Here is a 23,942-nt window from a genome sequence, read left to right as displayed (position 1 = left end):
TCCTTGCGCCCCCCCCCCCCCTGCCCCCCCCCCGCTGGTCCCCCCATCGCCTGCCTTCCACTGCCGCCCTCACTGCCCGAAATCTGGCAGTGCTGCCCTAGGCGCTGCCGATCCCGCTGCCGCCCCCCAGCACCTCCGTTTCTCCACTAATTTCTTGCATCCCATCTCCCTCCACATTTTCGAAAATGCCACCCTGACCCCAAGAGTTTATGGGGTAAATAGGCACAATTTTATGTGGGTGAGAGAGACGCTAAGAAAAAGCAGTTGTCTTGCCAACACCCCCTAATCACTTTGCTTACGTGTTGTATGTCTTTCTCTCATTCTTTATCTATTTTGTTTATTTAGATTATAAACTCTTCAGGCCGGGGATCCTGCCTCCTTCTTCTGCCTTTACAACACCTACCACAGCGCGGCCCCGAAGCTGGTTGGAGCCCCGCGCTGCTACCACAGTACAAATAATAATAAATAAAACCAGGACTGTGAAGAGATTATAATTAGAGCTGTGCAAAACTCAGCAGTTTTGGTTTGCATCGGTTCCTCCCTGCTGAGTCTACATTGTGTTTTTGATTTGTATGCAAAAAACCCAAAGCAAAACTCCCGAAGTGCCAAGTGTGGCCGGGTCTGGGCTCAAAACCGTGCACAAACCAGGGTGTTTTTAACGGTTCCTCCTTGAAATTATAAATCTGCCAAGGCTCAATCCAGGTTTACTGAAAGGTTCTTGAACCTTTGCAGATTTTGGGGGGCCAGCCAAGTTTTCGGTTTCATTACAAAAGTCTCTCTCAGCTCTGCTTAACATACTAATTGCCACAACACGCTGCCCTGTGGCTAACAAGAGGATTTCATCTTCCCCGGCTGCCCGTGCAGATCCACTTATGAGTGCCACGGCTGGCTTTAAAATCATATTTCAGATTGCTGCATTCGCCAGCGATGCCCGACTGCTGCGGGTAAACCGAACCACGTCTGAAATCCTGTACAGAGGCTTTTTCTCTGCCCCGGGGTATAGCACCACAACCGCCTTCAGCTGAGTAATCCCTCACCTTGCTCGCCTGAGTCCCCGGGGAAGGCCATGGGGAGGGGAACAATGAGCAGGAGGCTGGGGGGAGGCACGGTATTTTGGCTGGCAGCACAGACGTGCAAGTCTTCACTGGTACCCCCTTGCGCGCATGGTTCCTGCTCCCCTCTGCCTCTCTTGTAAGGGCTGGGGCTAGAGGTGAAGGGCACCAGCCCCAAAATAGTGATGACACTTATGCAGCCAAACAGCCCAAGGGTGGTAAGTGGGGCAACACCATGCTGAACACCAGGGCTCCAAGGGTGGTAAGTGGGGCAACACCATGCACCAGGACCGAAATCAGAGAGGCAGGGGAAGTAACAGCCTCCTCAGACTGGGGGAAACCCTGCACCCAGGGGATGTAGACGGGGCTCCACCTGGGGCTAGCAGGGTATAGGAGAGCTTTTTAAATATCTGGCTGCCAATAAATGCATCATACAAAATTATTTTGAATCAAGCCACTTCCACCCCCTGCCTGTGATAAAGAGCAGCAGGCAGGTAGTGCAACGCACATCAGCTGCTCTGGCCAGGAGAGAGGAGGTGCGGACATCTCCTCCCATCACCAGGAGAGGAGGGGAGTACCAAAACGAACCTGCCCGTTACAGGGCTCAGCACAGTGCCAGCTATGGCCTGGTGCCCCTACCAGAGCATCCAATATCTCACGGGAGTAGAGACCTCCTGGCTTGCAGGTCTGCCAGACTTCTCCCTAGGCTGTGCAAGTGAGGCTGGCTCCTGGGGCTCCTGCGCTGTCCATCTGTGCAAGGCCACGTGCGCTTTTGGCGTATGCTAAGTCACAAGTGTTTCAACTAGAGCTGGCAGGAGATTTTACATCGAAACGCTTCTTCCCTGGCAAAATTTGCAGGACCTGCTGTATTACAGAAAATCATATTGACTTTGATGAATTTTTTAGGACCAACAAGTAAAAACAAGTGCAGACTTGAATGGAGGTATTTCAGTGTTTTTAAAAATGAAAAGTTGTGGGGGCATGTATTTCACAGTGATTTTGTCTTCTGCAAATTATTAGCAAATAATAAAGGGAAAAATTTAGATTTCATGGCAAAGAAATTATTTGCTTTTGCCCAGGTTTGGCATGGTCTGGGGGTCTGGGAGATTTTTTTTATTTTGAATCGTCTTGCAGAATAGCAAATCCACTTCCTTATTAACAGTAATTAAAACCTTAGCTCAAATTCCTAGAAAAGAAGCAGTTGTGTGCCTTACAATGGACATTTCAGCTGACTATACCACAGGTAAGGGAAAGCAGGGCAAAGAACCCCAGCTTTTTTGATGGGGTACACAGTGCCTCAGCTGGAGCACAGCATGTGACCCCAGTTCACTTAGGGCTTTTGCTTTTCCTTCTGTTTCTGTGTAACCTGCAAGCTGTAAAAGAGTCATATAAGCACGGAGGAGGAGGCATCCGTAGCCCTGGGATCCAGGCTGGAGGCAGCTCTCCTACATGGGTAGTCTTTGCTGTGCTGCACAGCTCTCCTGGGCTTGCTCCTGAGTCCAGCCAAGGCTGGACCGTGGACCTGTATAGCACAGGGAGGGCAGGAGGGTGCAGCTGGGGTGGGCAGGGCCATGCCTTTCAGCAGCAGCAGGGCTTAACCATGCTCTTTCATCCTGGTTTCAGGGCTGGGCATGCAGTGAAGGAAGCCAAGCACAGCGGTCAGGCAGCCAAAACCAGAGCCTCAATGTCATGGATTCATGGTGATGGTCATTTTTCGTTTACACTATACTGGTGCAGAAAGACAAGCACTCAGTCACAACTGGGATTTTTAATATGCATCAAAACATGAAAGTGAAAGCTTTCTAAAGTATTAATTAGCGAAAAGATAGATATCTTATTTTCCTTCTCACTGATAACTAGTTCCATATGGAGTTAAACAAGTTTGCTCTAAAGGGATGAGAAACATTGCAGACAACAAATAACCCAGGCATTTTTAAATACAGCTTAGACTTATTGTAGATTATATTGAGTTAGTAGATCAAAGTCATAGTTCATGGTGAGTAGAAGTAATATAGAGCAAATAGATGTGAAGCTAGGCAATTAAATCCGTGGGGTTCTCGGTAGTCCCAACCGGTACCTATTTTATTAATGAATTTTAGCTTATTGACCTGAAGAAGGTCTGTTTTTCCCCCACAGCAGCAAGTTGTGTAAAGACCTCCATGGCTTCCCAGTTCTACCTCTAGAACCTCAAAAAAGCCAGTAACCCAAAATTTTAATTAAACTGCAGCACCGGTTTAAATTATTTTACTAAATGCTGTGACAGTGAAATCTCACCAGGCCATTCTTATATTCCTACACCTCAATGTTCATGTTAATACATGTCCCTTTTTATTGCTGTGCTTTTTCTCTGCAAGATATATGAAAAAGAAGAGACATGCAAGAGAAAAATGATTGTTTCTCTGGGCAAGATCTATAATATTCTTCTCCCCAGCAGTATTCCCTGCAGTATAAGGCTAAACAGCTGTAAGAGCAATGGTAGGTATAACTGAATTTTTTTTCCTTAATTAACAGTGCAGTGCCTTGCAACAGAAAACTGAAGCAGGTTTCTGCTGACTTAGCATATGCCTCATGAGGAATAAATCTATCTGGCAATTATGGCTTTGCGTCTCCTGCCCTGTCTCCTGTTGTTTGTATAAGACACCGGTACTTCTGCCACAGGCTTCTTCATACAGCTGTCCTGTCAATGCCAGCTTTCATAGGTAATCCATCTAGCTCAGCAGAGTTCAAATAAGACACCTCCCTTTCTTTACTTTAATTAATGCTTTATTTGAGTCTCCCCTGGGGATGTAGTCATGCTGATTTTTCAAATTTCTCTGTTATTTTTCAAGCACAAAAGAAATGGAAAATGTCTACCATTGAGATTCTGGATTTGGAAAAGCTGCTTTACTCAGTTTCCTATTCTCAGTCAGTGTTTTAAATGTCCGTGGACATCTCTTTAGCTACAGAATGTATTATGCAATTAATTCTCTAGCTTGGGAAGGAGAAAAAAGACAAATCCAGTCAAATTCATTCTCCCTGCAATCTCTTCTGATATTCTGCATCCACAGTTACTATAGCTACAGCCAGTTTATGCACTGATTTATGCTGTCACACCCCACGTATTGCTCAGACCCTTCCAGGTGCTGAGCAATCTCAGCTCAAGTCACGAACAGTTTCTTGCTGCGTAGTTGCTTTTCCTGCACAGTTTATGCTTGTGGCTTTTGCTGTTCTGGGACTGAATGCTGTGGCTTGGTATGGCTGAACAGACAGACAGACACCCTCAAACGTCGGGTCACTGCGGCTGCAAAACCGGACCAGACAGTCCTGAGTCCACCCACTCGCCGTGACTTTTTCAAGGATTCATTAAAAATATGTGTGTGGCAGTGCTGTTAATCAGGCCTGGTATACACAAGCAAGCTAGTAAAATCCATCAAATGACAGATAAGCCAGACAGGCTAAAACCAAAGGGTTCAGCAAAGCATGTTGGAATCAGTAAGAATCAAGAACTGCTACACCCTCAGTCAGCACTGTCTGATAGTATTTTACTTGCTTTGGGTTTCTGTGTTTTAATGGGCAAACAATGGTGTTTTGTAATCCTCAGGATTTAAATACATAACACCACACTGTGCTTCTGTAGCTTCTTCCTCAAATTGTGTTGCATGCGTTAAGCAAGTCTTGCGGCATCCTTCAAAGGGTGTGAGAGTTTCAGTGAACTTGTTGCATAAAGGTGACCCTAGAGACTTGTCCCATGCAGAGTACAGAAGAAATAAGGGCAGAAGTTTTCATTCACCCTTTTCAACAGCGCATAGTACAAAGGTACAGTTTTCACTTTCCAAGACCCTTATGAGTTAGCTCCTATCGAGCTTACTTCATCTCTTTCACTGAAATAGGGGACACCAAAATGAGTGTCCAGGCACAGGTTTCCCCGGAACAATGAAAGGCATATGGTAGGCTTGATTTCCTGACATCAGCACAAATCTGCTCACAGAGCAGCCCTTAGTTTTGCTACAGGGTTTGGCTAAAATGGTATGACGATTCTTTCGCAGAGCTGAAAATAGAAGCTCAGACGGTGGCCTCCCAGTGACACCCTCTGATCCCTAGACAATCAATCTTTTGCTTCCTGATTAAATTTTTTTTCCTGGCATGACCACCATGCCACACTTCAAGCCTTGCTCTGCCGTGTCCATTTCAATCCTCACAGAGCCAATGGTAGGAAAGACAAAGGAGCACCACCATCTTCTCTCCTCCTGTGCTCTTCCAACAGGGACTGATCTTTTTTCCAGTGCAACTTACTTCCTTCCTACAGCCAACGTTTCAGCCAACTTTTTAGATTACTCTTACCTTTTGTAGGTCTGTGTCTTCTGCTTTGTACCAAGACTGAAACCTACCCAATTGCATGTGATTTCATGTCAGAAAGATAAGAAATGGCAGATTGTTTGATTCATGTGGTTAACAAATATTGATGAGGCTCATCCAGAAAGTGACTTGTCCTCAATGCAAGAAGGCTGTGCTGGGGAGTAGACTGGAGCTTGGGTTTATGAAGTCCTGGTCTAGTCCTGCAAGAACTGCCTGGAACTTTTCTAGTACCTACATGTCTTACTATCTAGATCACCATCACCATAATGCCTGTGCTCCTCCCAATAATAACACTCCCTCTCTCCCTCTCTCTTTGCCTTTCTTGCCAACCTATAAGAAAAGATGGACTGATAATTTGAAATAAAGCTTTTTGTGTGTGTGAGTGTTGATGGAGGGCAGCTGTGTATCAAAACTTGTGATAAGGCATATAAATGTTACCTTGTCATACACAGTTCATCATCTGTGCTAACTAGATGTTAGCTTAGCTAGATGTCAGGTCAGTAGACCTGGATTAAGTGAATTTGCCCGCTGATCAATAAGTAATCCTTGCAACTAAGCTGAAAGAAACAAACCAGCTGCAGCACAGCCCAAAATGTCCTCCCCATTGCAGGAACTGGTCAAGCCTATCTAGCAATGAGGCTGGTGGGGTTAGATTTTGTTCTCATGGAGGATATTTAATAGAGCTCAAAAAAGCAAAAGTAAAGGCAAAACGATCAGAGCATAGAAGACTTGGTACCATCTCTTCAAAGGTTTAGGTGAGGCACAAATACTGAGTTCATCACACCCATCTAAAATGCTGAGCTTCCACATCCATCTAGTGAAAGGCTAAGGTCATTTCTTTCTCAGTGCTCCTTTGGCAACATTTAAATACTCAGTGCTGCGTTTTCTTTTCCTTGTTTCTCTCTGTCCAGTATTGTTTAGAGATTTAAAAATTAAATTAATCAGCATCTTGGAGCATAAGTTCCAAGGTTGCTTTATTGTGAAATTAAGGTGTGACTCACAGTAGCTGCATATCCACCTTTGAGGCTGGACTAGCTTTGTTATTTTTGCGTGTTGTTTCTTTCCACGCTGGTTTTGCAGCAGGACTTGTAGCCACACAATATAATGAGCTGAGAAATGGTAGTACGTCATCCAGGGTGTGGCTGAAGAGCGATGTCGCAAAGAGAGATGGCAAGATTACAGGGAGGATCTGAGCAGGATCTGGAGGAGGGTGAAGAATGAAACGTCCTGCAACAACAAAAATAACCATTTATGTATGTAAATCAAGAGAAAGGGAGTTCTGCAAAGACTGATTTACCTACCGGGAGAAAATTAGGGAAAAACCAAACATTTCAAAGCACTGGCTGCAAACAGACACACAGGTGCATGTGCATATAGCTAAAATGAGACAAACTCCCTCAGTAGTTACAGCACACCCAGCAGCCAAGTGCTGCTGCATAATGGCGACTGTGGAAAGTTATGGTTGTGTCCATTCAGAGAGTGGCACCGCTTGAATTTCTTCAGCTAGAAACAAGTACTTCTGGGAGCAGTAGAAATTATGCGGCCTGGTTTCCTGTGGCTCTGTATTTTGTGGTTGATTATCCGAGGCTAATAAGGGGCAAGAGCTGAATAAAGCTTTTCCTGTGGTCAGGGCATCCTGTGTGGATTCTCCGGGGTCTAATAATACAGTTCACCTTCCTCTTCTGTCCTTCCTTCAATGAGGGACTAATTTGGATGTCTGTCTTCTGCACAAGTGCCAGACTTTCAGAAATCTGTCCAAACTTTTTATCTGTAAGGACTCTGTCTCTCTGGCAAACATGTCTGAAGCTGGTCAGCTTACTCCAAAGCTTCTGTGGCAACATATACACAGATACATCATCAGCTAAACCTCATTTACTTAGGAAGCCAGGATTCATTTAAAAAAAAAAAAATCACACCTTCCCCAAAGCAGTAACACTGCTAACATAATCTGCGTGCTGACCAGGCCTGCTTTAGAAAGCCAGGGCTGAACTCTTGACAGTTACTTAGCGATTAAGCAAACGGCATCTTACACCAGAATCAGCAACCACAAACACAGGTCTTGCTGCAGAGGTTCATCAGTGCAACTGTGGCATAGGAAATATAAAAATATAATGCTCACCAAAAGGCTACCAACAGGAAATACCCCAGGAACAAAGTGCAGAGGGATAGACCTTTGTGTTTTCATTTAAACAGGAAAGGTAGATGGAAACCAAAACAAATGAAGCTATACTTAAAATAAAGATTACTATATTCTAGGCCGCCAAAGGTTATAACACCTGACCTAAGAATGGGTGGGGATGTTTGGAATAAAGGAAGGGAGGCCTGGAAAATTGTGGACTTATCTAGATAAGTTTCATGGAATGAAAATAAACAACCGATATCTGCTAAGGGGTACATGGAATAAGTCAAACAAGACAGTCTGGTGGTTTATATATTTTTTGGTGTTCGTGGAGAATTGGGTCTGCCAGAACAACAGGCTGTCATGGAAGTGCGCTTTGTGTAGCTTCTACTCATTTACCTGTTTACCTGACCTCTGAGGTTAGTGGCAAAAGCTCCCATTGATTGAAGCTGGTTTTTCCGTGCTATTTGCACCCTCAGCAGAATGAAGCGAGGAGCTGCACGGCTCAGTGTTGGGACAGGGAGTGCTGGCAGTTGGCTAGGAGACATTGACATACCACAGTGAGATGTTTCCCTGTGTACGTGCCACCTGGCAACCTTGCTTTGGGATACAGCATCGTTTTAGGAATCAGGCCAATTCCAAATCTGTTACAACTCATCCCAAAAACAGTCAGTTAATGGGAGCCTGTTCATCAAAGCCCTCTTGTTGTTGTTGTTGTTTTAAGAGGAGATACAAGCTGCCAGTTCTCTGCTAATATTAATGCCAAAGTCATTTCATGAAGGATGCCACGGTAGATGCCATTTATCCTTCCTCAGAGACTTAAAAAATGGTGGTGTAGATATATGTCTGTGCATATGTGTGTATGAGTACTTTAGGAGACTCCGAAAGCTTATCCTAAAGGTGTAGTCTTGCAAACTGTTGACCATTCTGGCTCCAGTCCAGCAAAGCACTTAAATATTTGGTGAACTCAGCAAGACTCTTCACATGCTTCAAGCTAACACATCCATAAGCACTTTGTTGGACCAGGCTCACAGAGGCTGCACTACAGCCGCACCTTGCACAAGAGAAATCTCCCCAAGCTAGTTGTGGTCTCTATGGCTGGCATGTCCATTTGCTTCCTCACAGACAGCTACCAACAGGCTACATCAACATTCACATTGTCTGGCCATGCTAAAAAGAAGAAGAAAATGTTTCGGTGGCTTCAGCACTTCACCTCAGTGAAATTTCTCTAACAGGGGACACGCAAGGTGAGAGGGAGGCAGTTTTGTATGCAGTGCTGTAAAGAAAAGATTTCCCTTCCCAGAATCAGCAGTCTCTGGACAGCAATAAATCCACTCACGGACATGATAAAAAATAAAGCGATTCCTAAAATAAACAATTCAGACTTCAAACCGTACGATAGGCAATTAGTATGTTTGAATAATTGGGTGTAACTGTAGGCAGAGAGAAGCTACAAGACCAGATGTGCATATAAAGCTAAACATAGGCTTTACAGGATCTAATCAAATCAGTCCACCATCTGCTATGAGAAGAAAAATCGTGTGACAGACCTGGTCAACATGAGAAAATGGCACGAATTTCTGGATAATGAGCTTAAGCTAAATCAATATGTTACATGAGTCAGAAATGGAAGCATCCATAAAATGGATTGCACTAGTTCAACTAAATCACATCTGATTTTACTAAATACCATTTTCTCCTATGAACTAGACCTTAGGTGACCTATCACAGATAACAAGCTGGGAATATTCAGAAATAAGTGCATGCAGGTAGAATAGCTCATGGCAGACAAAGGTTCACATACACTTTTCTCTCCATACAAAATAAATCCTACCCATCAGACAACTCTTTTCCAAGCAGTTGGTGTTAAAGCCCTCAAATGAAGTGTTTGAAAGTCAGAGCTGCAGCAGGTGGATCCAGCTTCATTTTGGCTACCTCGGGAGCCAGGAGCTGCAGCAAAGGCTGGAGACAGAGGAAATGGTAGGGTCTTGGGGGGGGGCATGTCTAGGTGGTGGTAAGCCTGTGAGCCCAGAGGTGGGCCACTGCTAGAGAAGGGGTGTTCAGTGGGCTGGCTGAGGACTCTGGTGGTTTGGAAACCCTGGGCTGGGATGTTGTGTTTGCATGCACTGGGGCAGCTGCCATGGCAGCTCTGGCTCCAGAGGTGGTTGACTTTGCAGTGGCAGCTGGAAAATACCACATAACACCTTGCAGACACTCTGGGAATGCCCTTGCTCGCCTCCTGTGGCCTACTGTGCTTGGTGCCTCTTGGTCATCTGTGCTTAGGTTTGCAGTTTGTTGTGGGATGAGGGCTGCATGTCAGGGAGAGGAAGCTTGGATGTCTTGTGGGGCTTCCAGAACCAAAGCACCAATACAGTACAGCGGCTCCAATAGCAGGGGATGGGGCTCAACAGTGCAGTAGCTCTTACAGTCCTCCACCCCTGCCACGACACCTTGGGCTGTCCTGTGGGCACAGCTTCATAGTTTTCCCCACTTGAGTGAGGCAAACAGGAAGCCAAAGTCAATCCAGCTTAACCAAAAGCAGAACTTATTGTTGCTCTATGACATTTTGATTGGTAACACAAATTTGGGCTGCCTTCTCTCGCTCCTCCATTTCGTGCTGCATCCCCGGTACCAGCAGCCCAGACATGTTGCAGATAACTGCACGAAGGCTGTACAGCTCAGCCATTTTGATCAGTTCATGTAGGACTGCTACAGACAGGGAGAGAGCAGAGCCTTAAGGAGGTGACAGCAACTTTATTTGATTTATGATGTTTAGCTTTTGATACAAAGCTCCACCTACTTAGCAACATATGAGTGTGTTTGTGGGTTTACAGATTTACTTCAGTGCTCCAGCAGACCATCTTCCCCTTCTGCTACTCCTCTGGAAATAGTTCAAGTCAGTGTGTTGTGCACATAATTGATACTGGCTTTCCCAGCCTCCAGAAATCATATTAAAAAGATAGGCACAACCTGTGGGGAGGGATTTTTCCAGCTTAAAGTGAGAGGATTTGGGGGAGACCATGTGGCTACTCCAACTGAGTTTTCCACACATGCATTTTGTTTATGTTGTGCATGTGCAAAACATGTCAGAAAAAAGCTCTCAGGGGAGTTAGGAATCTGTCCAGCATGTGGCAAATCCCCAGCACAATCCAGTCCTCCTTCTCCATGCTGCTGCCATTCCTAGGGTCTCCTTCTCCACAAGGCGTTTCTGCAGCAGGAGCCCACCGAGGTAAAATGGGGTATTTAGATAAGGGGTCAAGACACCAGCTGTCACAAACAGAGGCTCAAAAGCAACCTCAAATAGCACATAGGTATTGAAAGTCAACGTGGTGCTCAAGGTGAAGGGCAGGGACACCCTGCGTCCCACAGGTTGACTGACCCAGTTCCCTTTCAGGGCTTGCTGTGACTCCCTGGAGCTGGTTGGAAGACATTTTCTTTGTCTACCAGTCCTGCATGTCACCATGGAATTCAGCCCCTTTTCACAGGGGGATGTTAAAATGAATATACATTTCAACACTCCTTCAGCTCACCTCATAGCCCCAATAACAACGGTGTAATATTTTAAACTGCTTTTGCAAGTCTCCTTTCTACAGGGCAGTTGAAAGGATATAAAAGCATTTTAACAATTCTATAGATCATCTCCAGAGCGCTTTTGTGATGTGGGAGAACAGAAGTTTTGTTGCCATTTGCCCGTGGACAGCTGCCAAACTCACCTGTCTCCACCGAGCCTGCGAGGGGCATATCACATCTCTCTGGAAACTCTGCGGCCAGCCCCGGATGGCTTCTCACTTTACTCAGCCGAAAAACATGTTACACAATTTAACCCTTTGCCCGTGCACTTGCCTGTGTGTGTTACTCAAAACTGGCAACTCGTTCTGTTTGGGCTTAAGGAAAGTAATAGCTGCTAGGTGGTTTTGGAGAAACCTAAAACCAGGACTTTCTTGTGAAAAACCTTCACGCATGTGAAAAGTCTTCTAACCCTGCAAGTCATCCTACTGACTTCAGTCAAGCCTTGAAGTGTCCACAGCTCTCCTTTTGCCACTCCTTAATCACAGTTAACCAGCTCCAAATTTGACCCCTTTTTAATAGGCTCCAATTCGACAAGGTACTTAAGAATTTGTCTTTCTGACTAAAGTTTTACCAGCCTAGTTGCATGTTCAAAGTAAGGCATATTTTGGAGCATCTGAAGCCAGAAAGTGGTGGCTTGATCCTGTGTATAAAATACAAAGCTAAGGATTAGAAGAGATCTGCCACTGACTACATCTTCTTACGGGTCGCTTAATTTTGCAGGGTCCTGCTTCTAATCTCAAAAATGGCCATTAAAACCCTCCCATGCATATGGTTGACACAGACTGAGCAGCTTCGTTTGTTAATGTTCAGGAAATATTTGCAGATCCTTGTGTGGAAGGTGTGACAGAAGTATACTGTAATCTACTCCCTTATGTATGAATTTCTCTTTTTCCCTCCCTACAAATGAATATTTACGTTCTCCACCCTCCTCCTCTCCTGGAAAGAAAAGTGCATAAAATTATTCCCCATCACATTCTTTCACTGAGTTGGCAAAATACAGAGAAACACAGCAAGTTTAAATGATATGGAATATGCAGGCATAGCTTATCTAAGATCAAGTGTGCAGATCAAAATCAACAAAGACTCACAAAAGAAAGACCCAAAAGATCTTTCATCTGCCTGATCCCATTTCCCTGCCTACACCTCTTTTTACCCTACTGTAATGTATTAGTTCTGCTTTAGTTTCTGCTCTGCGCAACATTTCTGCTTAAGAAAGATTCTGTTGAGTCATTACCAGCATCAGCCAAACAGGCTTTTCAAGAATGGAGGAGAAAATAAAGGCTGTGGTTTTTAAATTAATTCCATGCTGCTTAACCCTTAAACCTCTAGTGACTTCCAGACTTCCAACCAATTTAATGCTGAGCAGAATATGTAGCTGTTGTGCCCAAGATGAGAGCACTGTCAGTGCTTCTCTTGGTGACCACACCAGAGAGAGAGACCTGCCACAGCAGCATCGACAACTTTCTCCTAGCAGCTCATTAGATACGGGAAAAGGCAGAGATGCTACTGGTGGTGTGGGGTCAGGCAGGTCAGACACAGCCTCTGCCAGGGTCCCTTCCCCTCAACCAAAGAGCATCAATATCTACTGGAGTTGCTGGTGGACAGTGACTCATCCCACGCCAAGCTTGGCACCAGCTGCCCTGCACCCAGGGGGGGCTGCAGTGAGCAGCCCCCATCCTCCCATGCCCACACACCTTGCCCTGCCCGCCCTGGTCACTGCTCAGGCAGTGCCAGCCATGCACCTGAAAGCACTCAGGCAGAAATTGTAGTGAAAGGCTATACTATCTAACCCATACTCTAAATACTGCCTCCTTGCTGCTTGAAAATACTGCCTCAGATAACCCGCACCCACACAGAAGAAGAGACAGGGAGAGGGAATTTTGCTACTAGAAGATAGTAGTCATGAAAGTAGAAATGAAAGAGAGAGGAGCACATCTCTCCCTTCATGAGGTAGAAGAGATACTCCAGTCCTCCTTCCTCCAGCAGGTTGTATATAGGAGAGAATAGTGGTTGCCAAAATGATATAACTTGAATAAGCTCCTGGTACCTTGAGGTTTGAGGGGCCCCCAGGGGAGCAGACACTTGGAGTGAGAAAAGGCAGAGGAGGGGAAAGCGGATAAGGTGGTTTTCTTTGCCTTGGTTTTTAAAGCAATCTCAGCCTGCTAAACTTTCAGTCCATGCTGCCAATGGCTATTTCCAAAGTTATCTTTGCACAGGAAAAGGCTGGAATCCTTCTCTCTCTCTCTCTCCCCCCCAAAAAGGCTGGAATCCTTCTCTCTCTCTCTCCCCCCCCCACTTATTGTCTCTGTCTCCCTTTTTAATGAAAGCTCAGTTTAGATCTGATATCACTTTAAAAGGTTTGCTATCAAAGTTTATTAGACCCACTGGGACAGATCACAGTTTTCAGAGGCTCAGAGTTTCACGGCAGATAACTGTAAAGTGAACCATCCAATGTTCTTCAAAATGCTCATTTTTCTTGGACTCATCTATTACACAAAGCTGCACTGTATTCAAGCACCCTTAGAAGTGATCCCAGTTGCTTACAGGATGCTGGCCACAGTTTTGCCTTTAGAGCAAACTAGAGCAGTCAACAGTCCTCAGCCTGTCCCACTGGCTGATCCTAAGGTGAGCGGGATGCCATTTGCAGTGAAGGCAAGCCCTACCAGCACAACAGGATAATGCCTGCTTTGGGCTCCTAGATAAAGACCAGGATTTCAAAAAGCAGTAGAAAGTATGAGAGCAGTGTCCCTTTAAAAATCCAGGTTTGCCTTTCCCTGCTTAAAAGTAATAATAACTAGAAAAGCCTCCTCTGCCTAGGGACTATGCCTGAGAAATTTCAGCTGTAGAGGAAAGACATGAGAGGAGGGATTAGCATGTCAAGCTTCCTATAGAACGGTTGTTCTTTTTTTAATGAAGTCATTGGTATTATTATGTGGTTTTTAGTAGTTTATCCTCCTAACAATGCATGGGAATAAACACCGTATCTGGTAGGATCTCTGACTGTAACATGTATCACAGAGGCATCTATTTACAGTGTGAAGGGAGGGGAGCTCTTTCATTTCCCAAGACAGTAATGGAAAGCATGATGTCCTACAACTAAGGGTGGTGAAGCACTGGGAGAGGTAGTGGGAAAAAACACTCACGATAAACCGAAGAGCAAAAGAGAGTTTCGGGGCAGATATTTGCAGGATGCATCATCACCGAGAGAAGTTGGCAACCCTGGGAATAGACTGAGAGACAAAATGGCTGACTCAAGCGGCCAAATGCTCGGGCCACCAATGTCCTGTCCTTCTGCTGCCACTTCACATGGCTTTACACCCTCCCCTGTGACTTCGTAGCGTCATTCAACCTTTCTACAGCAACAGGCTAGACAAAACTCGGAGGAACTGGTGGTTCTCAGATGCCAACGCTTCCTGCCAGGCTTTATCCTCCCAGAGCTTTTGGCTAGTGAGTGCCTCTCACCAGAAGCATGTGCAACCATTTGACAGCTCATCTGCTTTCTGATTCCTTAACAGGTCATGCAGATGGACCAGAAGCTAGATGACATCCTGAACACGCTCCAGGCTCAGTTCGGGGATCAGCCACAGGCACAGATGTCAGGGCCAGCCACCCCATCTGTCAGACAGCTACAGACAACCTCAGATTCCCCCCCAGTGAACCGGAAAATTTGAAAGCCGGAGGACAGCCACATGCCACCCTCTCATTCTTTTACGTCCAGTTATTTTTAAGTCTTGGTGTCTCAGGATTCGGCTGTGTCGTGGGTGAAATGAAATATTCTGCTGTAGTAGATTAAATAAAAAAATGAGAAGCAGCAAGAAGCCAGTCACGACCCTAAGAGAGCACATAAGTTTTGCACCTGGTTTATTAGCCATCATTAGCTAACCTCTGTCAGCCTATGGTGGTCCCATGCAGCTAGCCCCATTTAGGCTGACTGCACACGCACAGGGCACGCTGTTGAGGTAAGCATCCAAGCGAGGGTTAGGATGACCCATTTGTGGGTGCGGAAGGGGAAAAGGACTGTTTTTTTGGCATTTAATCACTAAGTTTAATGCTCACAGCATGCCCAAAAGGGGGAAAAGAGCCAGCATTTGAACATGAAACAAATGGAAATCAGTGAACAGGAAAATTAAACAGCATGTTTTGACTTCTACCAAGCAGTGAGGATCATAAGAAGGGCAGATTTATATGCTAGTGCGAATGACAAAGTAAAAACAACAGGCTACTGATTAAAAATATGGAAGTGTACACAGGCTGGTTGACATATGAAAAACTGAAGCAAAGACTTCAGCTAATTAAAGCAAAGGGTTGCAAATGAGATGAGATGCATGTTGGAACAGACAGGCAAGAGAGATAGTATCTGCGTAGGCTTACTGCACAAGAACACTGTAATAGCTATCAGCTACGCTGATGACTGTTATGCAAAATGTTCTCAAGCTTTTACCTTCATTCAGCAGTGGTTGTTGACTCCGGTTGCCTTAATTTTAACATAAGAAACCTGTATGGTAATTGGCTGTGAAATATCTGTAAAGCTCGGTTCAAGTCACTGAGTAACAGGGTGCTGCAGGAGGGCTGCAGCTGTGGTTGAGAATGGCAGGGTTTCTTAAAACAAAAATGCACATACTGTTGATGAAAGTTAATCGCTGTTTAAATAAACTGCTGTATATAATTTTAAATGCTAGACTTTTTTTTTCTTTATAATCTGGTTGTAAATCAAGTGCATATCTGGCTGATATACTGTCACTGTGAAATGGATCTTACCTGGCACTCCAGAAAAGGGATGATACAACACTGTTGCTAAATATGTAAATAATAAACCAAGCTAAAAAGGGTGCAGTGTTATTTACTCAAGTCTTTTTAATGTATTTGCATAACTAACCATTTGAATGAGCAGAAGTCTGCAGAGCAAAGGCCTGATTCCTGGGAAATCCTAAATATATTCTATTCCCACTCATATCTATGGAAGCAAAGCCGGCACTGCATTTAAAAGCAACCTGAAAGACTGGTCCCTTAATAAGCATTTATTTGGACCAATGACTGGTCCATTTCAATGTAATCAAATTAGCTTCTAACTATTACCTGTCCCTTTAAAACTCTTTCCCAGGTTTGTGTGTCTGGGAATTCAAGCTTGGAAAGAGCACAATGAGACTGATTCCAATCTTTAGATTGCAGGCGTGTCTTAGACAGAATATTAATGATGTGTGAGAGGCAATAAAAAAAAAAGCAATGTGGTTTTAATTAAATCAGCTGACAAGCCGCCATTCCATCTTGTCTGATTACTACGGAGTTACTGAACATGACCAAATACAGCATGTAACATGGGAAAATGGTAAATAATCATTGTCAGAGCATTGAGTTGCTCCTGACTTTGAGTCAGAGTCATGAGCTTCTGCACTGGTCCTTCATATAACCTCACTGGCCACTCGGAGCTAAATGGGCAACTGGACACCAAAGGTAGGTACTGTTTCATCAGCCACAGGTAAAAAAATCTCCCGGAGATCCCTTTGCCACAGAGGTTCAGAAGACAAGCAATGCAGCTTTCAGCAGAAGGGCTCAGGGACTTCTATGGCCAATACAAGGTGAAACTTCCTTCTGGTACACTACAGATATTTGTGTGAGGGGTATGTGTGGTCACTGTTTTGTGGACCGAGGAATGCAACAGTATTTTACTTACTAATGAGTCTCAGTAGAAATGTTAAGGCACTATACATACAGTAACACTACTCTGAAGTGCCTGGAAAACACACTGAAGGCCCTTCCCCGGAAAATTCAGTTAAACAAAATAAAAGTGGTCTCAGCTACAGAGAGTGTCAGAAGGGATGAGTGGGTGGGAGGAAAGGATAAAGAGGCCCACAGTGGTCCCTTCAGAAAAAAAGAATGTGTGCAAGTGTGTGTGCATGTGTGTGCACGTGTCTTTTTTTTTTAACCACAAGCCAAAGTTTCCCCAGAGCCTGAGCCTTCAAGGGTTTGAAAATCCAGCAGTGCTGGCCAGCCATCCGCTTTATGGCTGGCCACTGCGAACACTGCCGTGTGGCATAACATGTTCAGACAGCACCATCAACGTGTGACCGCAAGGATCACTATTGCCACGAAGGAGAGATAAGGGTGTGGCCTGAACAAATTGCAGTGAGGAAGGAAGGCGGCTGGTGGGAGACACCCATTTTCACACCATATGATGAGATTAATGGTAAAAACATAAAAGCAACATAGCTTAGCCTTACTTAAGCAAATCTCCACACCCACAGCTAAGACAAGCGTTGCCATCTAGCAAAACTTTTCTGATTTCCCAGGGGCAAAAGTATCCAGGAGTAGCACTGATGCGACCATCTGGTAATACTACCTGACCCTTCTTCTGAGCAGAGATGGTTTTGCACAGTGAACAGACTGCATATTAATACATTTGCATGTCATGAGTATTTTGAGTGCCCCTCTACCAAGATGTGCTATCAGCAAACATTCAGCAGCAAGCTATGATTTCCCAAGGCAAGAACTGACTTCTACTCAATGTGTTTTTGTCAGGCCTCACCATCCACTAAGCAGCTAGTAACAGCATCAGATCTAGGTCATTGTGAATGTAGCGACAACGAATTGGAAAGAGCAGGGAAGAAGCATAGGGATGAGCTTCAGGAAACTCCAAAAACTTGAGGAGTCTTCTTGCAGTCACAAGTCCCATGAAGTCATGAGATGATCTAGTCCATCAAGGAACACTATCAGAAGACTGTCAGGTGCAGCATGGCAGGATTTGCAAACTGCTAACTTTGCTAACTGCAGCATGGATTTCTTGGAGACACACCACCAAAAGTATCTTCTAGAAGAGTTCCTTCTAAGGGAAACATGTCATAATTTGTCTTGCATGTGATTGGAAAGAAATTAAATTTTTCATGAAGATTATATGCTCCCACAGTTGACTGCCTTGATCCAGCTGTCTGACTTGCCTGAGATTCCTGTTACATGCTGGAGTCCTTCAGGGAATAAATATGCAGCATAGCTGCAGAGGAAAGTTTGACTGCTACGTATGCCATTATTTAAGTAGTTATGTGAAATCCTGGTTGGAAGATTATTAGTAGAGGCCTTGTCCAAAACTCTAACTTCTCTACAGGTTCGTTAAAAGGAAGAGAGCAAAGGTGGACTTACAAGAAGAATTCTGCCTGTGCATTATCTTTTTTGAAAATCATGAGTATCATAGAATCATAGAATCACAGAATGGTTTGGGTTGGAAGGGACCTTTAAAGAACATCTAGTCCAACCCCCCTGCCATGGGCAGGGACATCTTTCACTAGATCAGGTTGCTCAAAACTGCATCCAACCTGTCTTTGAACACTTCCAAGGATGGGGCATCCACAAGTTCTCTGGGCAACCTCTTCAGTGTCTCACCACCCTCGTCATAAAAAAAAAATCTTCCTTATATCCAAACTGACACTACCATCTTTCAATTTAAAACCATTGCCGCTTATCCCGTCACTACAGTCCCTGGCAAAAAGTCTTTCTCCATCTGTCTTATAAGCCCCCTTTAAGTATTGAAAGGCCTCAAGAAGGTCTCCCCAGAGCCTTCTCTTCTTCAGGCTGAACAACCCCAACTCTCTCAGCCTTGCTTCACAGGAGAAGTGTTCCAGCCCTCTGATAATTTTCACAGCCCTCCTCTGGAACCACTCTACCAGATCCATGTCTTTCTTGTGCTGGGGGCCCCAGAATTGGATGCAGTACTCCAAGTGGGGTCTCATGAGAGCGGAGTAGAGGGACAGAATCACCTCCCTTGACCTGCTGGCCACACTTCTTTTGATCCACACTTCTTTTCATGCAGCCCAGGATACGATTGGCTTTCTGGGCTGCAAGCACACATTGCTGGCTCATATCCAATTTTCCATCCACCAGTATCCCCAAGTCATTGTCCACAGTTCTGCTCTCAATCAATTCATCCTCCAGTCTGTATTGATACTGGGCATTTCCCTGACCCAGGTGCAGGACCTTGCACTTGGCCGTGTTGAAATTCATGAGGTTCACATGGGCCCACTCCTCAAGCCTGTCAAGGTCCCTCTGGATGGCATCCCATCCCTCAAGTGTATCAACTGCACCACTCATCTTGTCATCCACAAACTTGCTGAGGGTGCACTTGATCCCACTGTCTATGTCATTAATGAAGATGTTAAATAGTATTGGTCCCAGTACAGACCCTTGAGGGACACCACTTGTCACTGGTTTCCATTTCAACATTGAGCTGTTAACAGAAACTCTTTGGATCCAGCCAATTCCTTATCCATCTAATAGTCCATCCACCAAACCCATATTTCTCCAATTTAGAGATAAGAATGTTGTGGGGGACCATATCAAAGGCCTTACAGAAGTCCAGGTAGATTACATCAGTTGCTCTCCCCTTGTCGACTGATGCAGTCACTCCAATGTAGAAGGCCACTGGATTTAGTCAGGCACAATTTGCCCTTGTGAAGCCATGTTGGCTGTCTCTAATCACCTCTTTTTCTTCCGTATGCTTCAACATAACTTCCAGGAGGATGTGTTGCATGATCTTACTGGGCACTGAGGTGAGGCTGACTGGTCAGTAGTTCCCAGGATCCTCCTTATTACCCTTTTTAAAAATGGGTGTGATATCAAATGTTTCCTCTCAGCAGTGGTTCTAACACAAGGCAAAATTACAGAAAGTATTCCTAGGGAAGTCCATTTGTGTGTTTTCATCTCCATTTCTACTAACATTAGTGCACTGAGTAGGCTATAATGCTTCAGCAGTGATCTGATGTTCATCCTATTCATTTCTCCATGATGGGAGTCCAGCACACACACCACACACCCAGCTGCTGACCAAAGAGTACATTCAGCAAGCTCATTCCTACAGCAACTCTTCTCACATCAGTAAAATAGTAATAATACCATGAACTAACATGGTCCAATGAAGTTATCTGCACCATGCAGCCAGGTCTGCAATGGTCCCACATTGTCTTTTGATTCAGAACAGAGGCATAGACCAGGCGGCCAAGGTCTCTCAAGGCCACAGTATCAGCAGGGGTGGCTTGTCAGGAATGCAGTTTATGGATGCATCAAAAGACAAGAGTACAGGAGATCAAGTAAAGATTAGCTATTTATTTTCAAAAAGGTCACATGTTTTTCTACCTGATCCAATTTCACTGTGAAGATACATGGAGTCCTCCCTTACTAGAGACACCGACACCAACCAAAACAAGATTTTCCACATTCCTTTTAATAATGCATGGCATCCTGAAGCCTGCTGTCTGCCTATGATGATGCAAGATGCTCAGATGTCATTACAACAAAGCCTGAGGGGATTATTTTCTCATTTCCATAATTACACAGTCAGTAATATTATCATGATCCAATCTTATCTCAAAATGTATACCCAGATCTTTAATGACAATATTTCTGAAGTGATGTGTGGGATTAAAATCCCGTGTATGATAAGGCTGCAGCAGGACATGAAAAGTTCAGCTTTCATCATCTGGGGGCTTTCATTCCTGAGAAAAGGTAACTGTGCCCCCAAAACTGCCGATATGGGTCACAGATCAGAAGTCTGCTGCCACATCTGGAACACTCTCTCCATCTCTGAAGTGTAAAAAGTGAGAAAAGACTCTCCAGCCACAGCTGTCCATTTCAGAAGTGGGTCCATTTAGTGGCCCTGGAGGTTTTCCATCCACCTGCCTTGCCCTGGCATCACCAGAGGAGCCTGTGCTGGAAGTCCCTTTCACCGCTGTAGGGCCATGACTTAGCTCCCAGCTCAGTAGCTATGGAGAATGAGCAGGATTATTTTGGTGCCTCTTTTCAGTACTTCACTTGGTTTTCTCTTCTCCATAATGTTTCAAACATAAGCCCTGAAGGGTTTGCACTCATAAATACATTCAGGATGTCTATTAGGATGTGCCCTAAATGGCAGGGCTCGTTCAACACTCTTCCAAACAGCCTGAACAACTGTGTCTAAAAACAAAAGCATGTTTTAGGGAATAAAATGCCATAGGGTGAAGAATCTCAACCAGCAAAATTGCATTATTTAGTATTCTGAAGGAGTACATGCTAAAATCATCATAATGGCCTAGGAAAAGCATGGTGAAGGGCTAGGGTGCAGACCTCTCTCAGGCATGATTTCTAGCTCGAGCAGAGCCCAGCCAGCAAAACTAAACAAGATGGTACCGTTCTATCTCAGTGGTAGGAAAAGGTTTGCATTCCTCTCAGCCTGTCTGAAGAGCAACCTCTTTTCTTAGTCAAAGCAACCTCTTTTCTTAGTAAAGGGACCGCCAAAGGTAGCTGGAAATATTAAACACTGAAAGAGAGAGAAAAGTCTAACTAACTTTTTGAATCTCCTGTTAATGGTCATTATCCTGTTTCCCACTGCACACCACACGCTTTCCTAACCTCCAGAGAAGCCCGAGCTCTGGATTATGTTGATGTTATTGGTGCTGGGGATGTGCATGTGCTGTCTCCTGCACCCTCCCAGTCATATGGTAAACAGTGTCTGTCAGACACGAAAGAGTAAAACAGCAAAGAGCATCTTCCCTACAACTAGCTGTTTTGCCAAAATACTTACTATGTTGTGTTTAGCCCTTATTATGGTTTACAGTGGCTCCCGAATGACTCCGTAAAAGTACAATGTCTCTGCTTAGATTCCTGGCTGAGCACCCGTTCGTCTCGGGGTTTGGATTTGGTACATGTGGGTTTGTGAACAGAATTTTAACTCATCTTTGTGATGTTATTTGATCTCCCCCTGGGGTGGACGGAGCTGCGTGGAAGGGACAGACTCAACGTGAGCGCTAAAGGGAAGGGGATTTTTGAACTCTGTGATTAATGTAACTGCTGTAGCTTGTCTGTCCAATCAGACTGGCAAAGCTTGTTCCTTGTTTAACCAAAGAACCATAATTTTCAAGAACAATGCCTGCTAAGCATTTGCCTGAGACTTACCTCAGCCATAAAGGGGAAAGAAAATTCACATTTCAAAAATACCTGTCAAGCATTTCTTATGCATAGCTAAAATGTAGCTTTTCTTTATTGCTACGTACTTCAGGTTGTCACCTCTGTTGTTAGGAGAGCCTAAACATAGTCAAGTAGCCTGGTAGCATTTTACACCTACTTTACTTAAGGACCAAGCTACAGAGAAGCAAAGTCCCTGGTGTTTCAAATGAAGCAGCCTCTGGCTGACTCACAGGTTATAGACAACCCTGACCAAAAAGGTCTAAAGAGGCCATTTTCTTTGCCAAAAGACAAAAGAAATGCTCAATAAAGCATGCCTTGAGAGATGGAAATGCTTACACCAGGATGAGCACAGCACTGGATGTCCATGAATACCACTTACTGCCAAGATGTTCAGAGTTGCTGAGCAGCAGATGGGACAGGAGTGGGCTCTTGCCACATCTCCTGACCTCTGCTTTGTCAAATGAGCAATGATTTGCTTAAAGCTAGTCCAGCTCGTAGTTCACTCATCTCTGACACCACGGGTGATGTGACAGCAGGCAAAGGCAGTGTGTTGGTTCCTCTCTGCCTACAGCTTGCCCTTTGTCATCGTCCTACAGTGTAACATGAAGCTACTCCACTCTAAGTTTGGTGACTTGGGAGACTTTGCAAGTAGCTTCTGAGTTTTGATCCAAATGACCGCAGTCCTCCTTATGGAGAGAAACTCTTACCATTTCTGATGCAGAGAGAGATCCATCCCATGCCTAGTCAGTAGGGCCCTTCAAGTAGCTTAGTGTTTGTGGTGGAGGGGCTGTGTTTTATATCATCAAGGTGTGGGGGAAGGGGAAGCACCCATGCACTATTCCTGCAGCAGAAGAGCAATTGCCTGATGCAGTGTCCTAATTCTTTTTGTTTTCTTTGCTGAGAATTTTCCCCTTTCTGAAGCACTAAACAGCTCATTTCTTCCAAGCTAAACAAATGATTCTGCCAACTACTGATTTTTTTTTCTCCTTTCTACTTCTAATGGTTGGTACTGTAAGTACAAGTTTCCCTTTGTTTGATAGCAGGTCAGGAGGCCAAGAAGAACTAGAGACAGCTCCTGTGACACATCAATACTGCGCCAAATTCTTCAGTTTGGCTACACCATGAGTGTCATCACTCTTGGATTCCACCAACCCCATTGGCCAACTTCCAGGAGGCTACTGCGTTGGTCAGAGACTGTCAGAGTGCAGTAAGAGACCAACGAAGTCTCCATCCTCAGAGCCACGTATGTCCCTTTTACTGTCCTGATGCTTCCTCTCCTCTCTGTTATCATGTTATTCCCCACACAACAGTCCAGTTAAGCCAGTCTTCCAGATTAGGAAGGCTATTGCATTAGGAAAGCAATAGCAATAAACTTCAACATCAACCCAGATCGAGTCCAAACAGCTGCAGCTGACAGCCTACAGTCATTCCTCTCCACAGGGTTTACAAGGAAGAGCATTAGGGACAAGAATGAATATTGCTGCAGAGACACAGACCACTGAAAGGTTATGCACGTGATGGGTCTGTGGTCAAAGCAGGCTAAATTAAATGCAAGTATCAGTCTAGTGGAGTCAATGGACTTACACCACAGATTAATTTGGCTTGATTTCTCTTACCATGTGTCTGAATAAACAGTCGGTAGGTTAAAAGAAGACCTAGTTTCACTAACCTTACTGGAGCTCTGAATTAGAGTCAAAATATTCCAGTGGCCTGCAAAACCCATATATTGCAATGGCAGATAGTAGTTTTTATTCCACAGAAAATGCATGTGTTTGAAAACAGAGACAGACATGATGGAGGTGCCCAATGACTGTGATCAGTTTTGCAAACGGCATTGCTTTGTGTGGGTTCTCAGATCCCTAAGCTTCCCTTTAATACATGAATGAACCCAAAGCAAAAAAAATTGAAATTGCATCAGAACCTGCACATTCTGCCTGACTTAG

General features: G+C 44.7%; 1 protein-coding gene across 1 annotated transcript in view; it reads left to right on the top strand.

Moving 5' to 3' along the window:
- Nucleotides 1-14,747, top strand: part of LOC103906561 (potassium voltage-gated channel subfamily KQT member 1) — a 540,744-nt gene extending 525,997 nt beyond the window's left edge. The window contains exon 16 of the mRNA XM_009288490.1: nucleotides 14,592-14,747. Coding sequence (XP_009286765.1) covers nucleotides 14,592-14,747 — 156 coding nt within the window. The remainder of the gene's footprint in view (nucleotides 1-14,591) is intronic.
- The last annotated feature ends 9,195 nt before the right edge of the window (nucleotides 14,748-23,942 follow it).

Source organism: Aptenodytes forsteri, unplaced genomic scaffold, assembly GCF_000699145.1.
Source record: "Aptenodytes forsteri isolate BGI_AS27 unplaced genomic scaffold, ASM69914v1 Scaffold73, whole genome shotgun sequence".
Taxonomy (NCBI): Eukaryota; Metazoa; Chordata; class Aves; order Sphenisciformes; family Spheniscidae; genus Aptenodytes; species Aptenodytes forsteri.
Note: the sequence above shows the minus strand (reverse complement) of the source record. Positions and strands in the feature narration are given on the sequence as shown.